The sequence below is a fragment of the Vulpes lagopus genome, chromosome 1 (assembly GCF_018345385.1).
Source record: "Vulpes lagopus strain Blue_001 chromosome 1, ASM1834538v1, whole genome shotgun sequence".
Classification (NCBI taxonomy): Eukaryota; Metazoa; Chordata; class Mammalia; order Carnivora; family Canidae; genus Vulpes; species Vulpes lagopus.
Window position 1 is genome coordinate 99,542,179 of NC_054824.1, and position 5,405 is coordinate 99,547,583.

General features: G+C 37.2%; 1 protein-coding gene across 1 annotated transcript; it reads right to left on the bottom strand.

Annotated features, from left to right (window-relative positions):
• Positions 1-4,031: 4,031 nt before the first annotated feature.
• Positions 4,032-4,955, bottom strand: LOC121499371 (olfactory receptor 5AC1-like). Its single transcript, XM_041769921.1, has one exon. The coding sequence runs from the start codon at positions 4,953-4,955 to the stop codon at positions 4,032-4,034; it is 924 nt and encodes a 307-aa protein (XP_041625855.1).
• Between the last annotated feature and the right edge of the window lie 450 nt (positions 4,956-5,405).

A 5,405-nucleotide genomic window follows, 5' to 3' on the forward strand; every position in this document is an offset into this window, starting at 1 on the left:
CTGGTACCTACTATTATAGCATCACATCATCCTCAAAGTTTTATCTGTGGCCCCCCCAATGTTGTCCTCCTGTCTCTTCCTGATGTCATCACATACCATGATTCAGTTTCTGGTAATCCCAGAAAATTCTGTTCACTACCACAAAGCCATTCAACTTTGACCAGTTATTCATCTTTGGATTTCCCTGCTGATATTTTGCTCATTCTACTGCCTTAACAAATGGAGTATCCTGGCACCTTGCTCATTCACTTTATTTTACCAGTACCCCTTGACATATCCCACACAAGAAGAAATACAACAAATCTATCTGGTTCTTTTTAGCAAGGCAAGTGCAGTTGCCCAAACTACCAGGTGTTTTCCACCTCCCAGCTAGTAATCACGATCAAATTTTATATAGCACCTTTGCCAATTTATTTCTTTTTCATCCAATTTTCATGAGGCACCAAAATAATTCCATGCAACTGTGCCATCATTGGTTATTCCTTTCTTTTCAAAAAAAGATAAAACTTTTTTCTATCACTGAGACCCAATAGAAGGAGCTTGCTAACAAATTTGGTTAGCTGCCTGCAAACCATTTTATTCTCTTCCAAGATTGTTTAATAGCACCAGGCATAATGAATTGTCCTTTTTAAAAAGATTTTATCTATTTATTCATGAAAGACACACAGAGAGAGGCAGAGACATAGGCAGAAGGAGAAGCAGGCTCCCTACAGGGAGCCTGATGTGGGACTCGATCCCAGGACCCCAGGATCATGACCTGAGCCAAAGGCAGACCCTTAGTCGCTGAGCCACCCAGGTGCCCCAGGTGCCCAGGTCCTTACCATTGAATTTCTCAGAGTTTGCATACAGACATTTTTCATTAGGAGTCATATTACTGTTTTCTATATATAATCTAAGGTACCTGCATTTAGAACTTTTCTACTACCATTTATTTCTACAGGGATCTTTTATATAGATGTATGTATCTTATATTAGGTGAAAAGAATCGGGCAGGCACCCTTTTTGGTGTAAGCTTGTTAAATTTCTACCTTAACAATGGTAGTATCATTATTTGGAATGAAAATGTGTACTACAGTCCATACTCGTAAGGCTGTTTAATTCTCTCCATTCAGACTCAGTGGATTCTCTATCATTGAAATACCAAAAAAAAAAAAATAATAAAAAAATTAAAAAAAATAAAAAGAAAAAGAAATACCACTCCCTTGATCATGTGATCTGAGTATCTGGACTAACAAAAACTCGCCAAGTTTCTAGTGTTTATTTGTTGGAAAGATGTCCAAATTATTTAACAGTACCCTCCCAATTCCATGGTTACCTGGTCTTGCCCTCCATTCTCATGGATAGTGAATATGTTGGCTTCTAGGTAAAAATAATATCTGCCAAGCAAAAAACCCTCATGACTCATCTTCTATTTTATATATTTGTCTCATGTCTCCTGAGTCAGTCTACTCCTTTGTGTCCTTCTGATAGAATTTCCATTTTGTTAATGCTGCTAATAACCAATAAGCAATGTTTCTAGCCATTTTCTCTGTTTGCCTTTGCTTACTAACCAATCCATTTTGCTAAATCCTAGATGTTTGACACTATATAACCACAAGTCCATTGATAAAATTTATACCATAATTTGCCTTCCACTATAAATGTCAATTTCTTAGAGGGCCCTCAAACTGGAATAAAAGATTACAGTTCAACTCTTAACGCTTTATTTCCAAAGTAATATAATACCTGGTAAATTATTGAAAATAATCCTGATAAAATAATATATTACCTGTGCAATTATAAAGACAATAAAGGAGTGTAAATACCATAGCATATAGTTCTTTTTTAATATATTTCAGGGACATCTGGGTGGCTCAGCGGTTGAGCATCTGCCTTTGGCTTAGGGCATGATTCTGGAGTTCCAGTATCAAGTCCCACATCGGGCTCCCTGAATGGAGCCTGCTTCTCCCTTTGCCTGTATCTCTGCCTCTCTCTTTCTGTGTCTCTTATGAATAAATAAATAAAATCTTTTAAAAAAGATACTTCAAATAAAAACATGTTTCATGTACCTCAAAAAATGAGTATATTTACACTTACATAAATAATAAAAAAGTATTTAGGGTTTGCTTTTGAAAGACCAATAGTAAATTATACAAGAAAAGTTTTACTCAAAGAGAAAATTAATATGTTAAAGAAACAGACTTAGTTTACAGAGATTGTAAAATGAGTCAGAAATACTGGGAAATTTCTGAAAATCCCCACAAGTACAGAGGGTTTTTAAGGAGAATAAACTTAATCATGTGGGATATTTTAAAGTAATTTTGTTATTGAGGACCAATTGAAGTTATGACCGTACAAACAAGTTGACTTTTTCCAATAGTGTTTATGTGAGAGATAAATAAATTTAAATGATAAGAGATATTTATTACATGCCTACATTTTTAGAAAATATGTTTAGTATATTTGTTGGAACTATTGACAAGATCTAAAGCATTTTAGTGTGGCTCCGTTGGTTAAAGTGTCTGCCTTCAGCTCAGGTCATGATCTCAGGGTCCTGGGATCCAGCCCCAGGTTTGGCTCCCTGCTCGCTGGGGAGCCTGCTTGTCTCTCTCCCTCTGCCACTCCCCCAGCTTGTTCTCTCTCTCTCTCTCTCTCTCTCAAGTAAATAAAATAACAAAGTGTTTTAAAAACATTAGAACAACAGGCATATTTTCATTCTTCTACAACTTAAACTTAATTCTCATTTTGTTTTTCTTAAGTGAATATGCTCAAAAAAGAGAAAAGAAAACAAAACGAAATTGTTCAAGGAATATAATTATTTTGCCAAAAGAGGAATTGAATCACCTATGTCTATATAATTCTTTTTTTATAAATGTATTTTTTATTGGTGTTCAATTTGCCAACATATAGAATAACACCCAGTGCTCATCTCATCAAGTGCCCCCCTCAGTACCCGTCACCCAGTCACCCCCATCCCCCACCCATCTCCTCCTCTACCACCCTAGTTCATTTCCCAGAGTTAGGAGTCTCTATATGATCTCATTCATTTGGGGAATATTAAAAATATTGAAAGGGAATAAAGGGGAAGGGAGAATAAATGAGTGGGAAATATCAGAAATGTCTATATAATTCTAAAATAAATTAGAATATATCTATCTTCCGACTGGTTGATAAATAGTTAATTAGTGAGAGATAATTCACTGACAGTTTTCACCCATACTCTAAATGCAAAGTCAGGTTCTTGTCTCTGATCCAGGCTCCTTGCCTTTTCCCTGGTCGGTTCCTCCTAAAACTTATGGGAATAGTAATGCAACCACAAGGCTGATCTCCAAAATTGCTTTTTATTGTACTCAAATATTACTTAACTTATAAATTATTGAATATCATGCTGCATGCAGTATCCCTGATAACAACAGTGTGTGGAGTTACAGCTATGAGCTGTAGTTAATTTTGATGCTTCATTCTTTAATTCATGCCAGCTTTCATTTTCTTCTTAACATCCATGAATTTCTTTAGAATTTTTCATTTTTTTCCTAAATTTATCATGAAACAGTATGTTTCTTCTTCTCAGGAAATATTCTGCCAAGAAGCAGGATTTTATTTTATCAGTCACTTAGGGTTACTGTGTATGGAAGGAAACAGTAGAGCCTTATTAGCTTGCAAGTCCAGAGCAATGGGCTGGGCTCATCCATGAACTAAATGACTCCCCATATAGGCCAGCCTCTTTTACAGCTATTTCTCACCCTAATTGTCTGTTTCTATCCGGAATTTTGGAAGGCCCTAGAAAAAAACTAATTTGCAAAAGCTAAATGCTCAGATAAAAATAAGGCACAGTGTTTCTAAATAAGCTAGTTATATAGGTAATCTTCCCAAGCTTTCACTGGATTCATATCCAAGAAGGCATAATGGGAAGCTGGGATGCTTCACACAGAGCTTATGAACTCCCCTGACCATTAGCTTTCTGGTGGAATGGCAGTTGTGGTTTACCTATAGGACTCGGGGCTTTTTTTAGCAGAAGACAAAAGAGACACATCTTGAAAATTGGCAACGATTTATTTCTTAATTATTCTTCTCAAAGCATCTATAACCTCTTTGTTCCTCAGGCTGTAAATAAAAGGATTTAGCAGAGGAATTATTATTGTGTAAAATAAAGAATACATTTTGTCATCATCTTCAGTGTGGCCAGACCCAGGACGCACATACATGAAGAAGAGGGTGCCATAGAACAAGGAGACAGAGAGCAAGTGGGCGCTGCACGTGGAGAAGGCTTTACTCCTGCCCTTTTCAGACTTCTTTTTCAGGATGGCAAAGAGGACACAGGTATAAGAAAACATGATGGTCATAAACGTAAAGATTTGTATGAAGGCCGAAAAAGTTAAAACCAGAAGTGTGTTAACTGTAGGATCGGTACAAGAAATTTTGAAGAGTTGTAAAATTTCACAGTAGAAAGAATGTATTTCATTGGACCTGCAGAAAGTTAACCTAAATAACAAACCCACGTGAATTGCTGAGTGTAGAAAACCAACAAAATATGAGACTCCGATCAACTGAGTACAAAGGTTATTGGACATCATGACTGTATAAAGCAAAGGGTTGCATATGGCTACGTAGCGGTCGTAGGCCATCACTACCAGGAGGAAACACTCTGTGGTGGCACTGGAACCAAAAATGTAAAATTGAGCCATACAGTCAAAAAGTGATATCACATGATTCTTCGATAAAAAATTTATAAGCATCCTGGGAGTCACAGAGGATGAAGTACAAGCATCTGCAAAGGCCAAACTGCCAAGGAATAAGTACATGGGGGTGTGCAGGTGGGGGTCTTTCCTGATGAGAGCAACCAGACCAAGGTTGCCCACCATGGTGATGAGGTAGATGACCAAGAACACCAGGAAGAGGGGGACCTGCAGCCCTGGATGACCTGTAAGTCCTGTGAGAACGAACTCAATCATCTGTGTCTTGTTTTCTTCTGCCATAATTGATCTGGCCAGACAGTAAATAAGAGAAAAAAGTGTGGAAACAGTTACCAAAAAATCATGAAAACAGTGTATTTTTGTGTAACTGATGTATTTCTAAAAGATGCTTTTCTTTTTTTTTAAGATATTTTTTAAAAATATTTTATTTATTTATTCATGAGAGACACAGAGAGAGAGAGAGGCAGAGACACAGGCGGAGGGAGAAGCAGGCTCCATGCAGGGAGCCCAAAATGGGACTCGATCGTGGGTCTCCAGGATCACACCCCAGGCTGAAGGTAGAGCTAAACCGCTGAGCCACCAGGGCTGCCCTAAAAGGTGCTTTTCATGTAATCAGCAATCTTCAGATTTTTACCTTTATATGTCTACTTTAATATCCATTCAAAATTTTCCAGGATAAAAAGTTTTAGAATGAAGTTTACCCACAGTAACAAGAAAATTTAGTACAAAACC

What these genes read in the sequence shown, in the direction of transcription:
- LOC121499371 (XM_041769921.1), bottom strand. Translation starts at nt 4,955, where the DNA reads ATGGCAGAAGAAAACAAGACACAGATGATTGAGTTCGTTCTCACAGGA.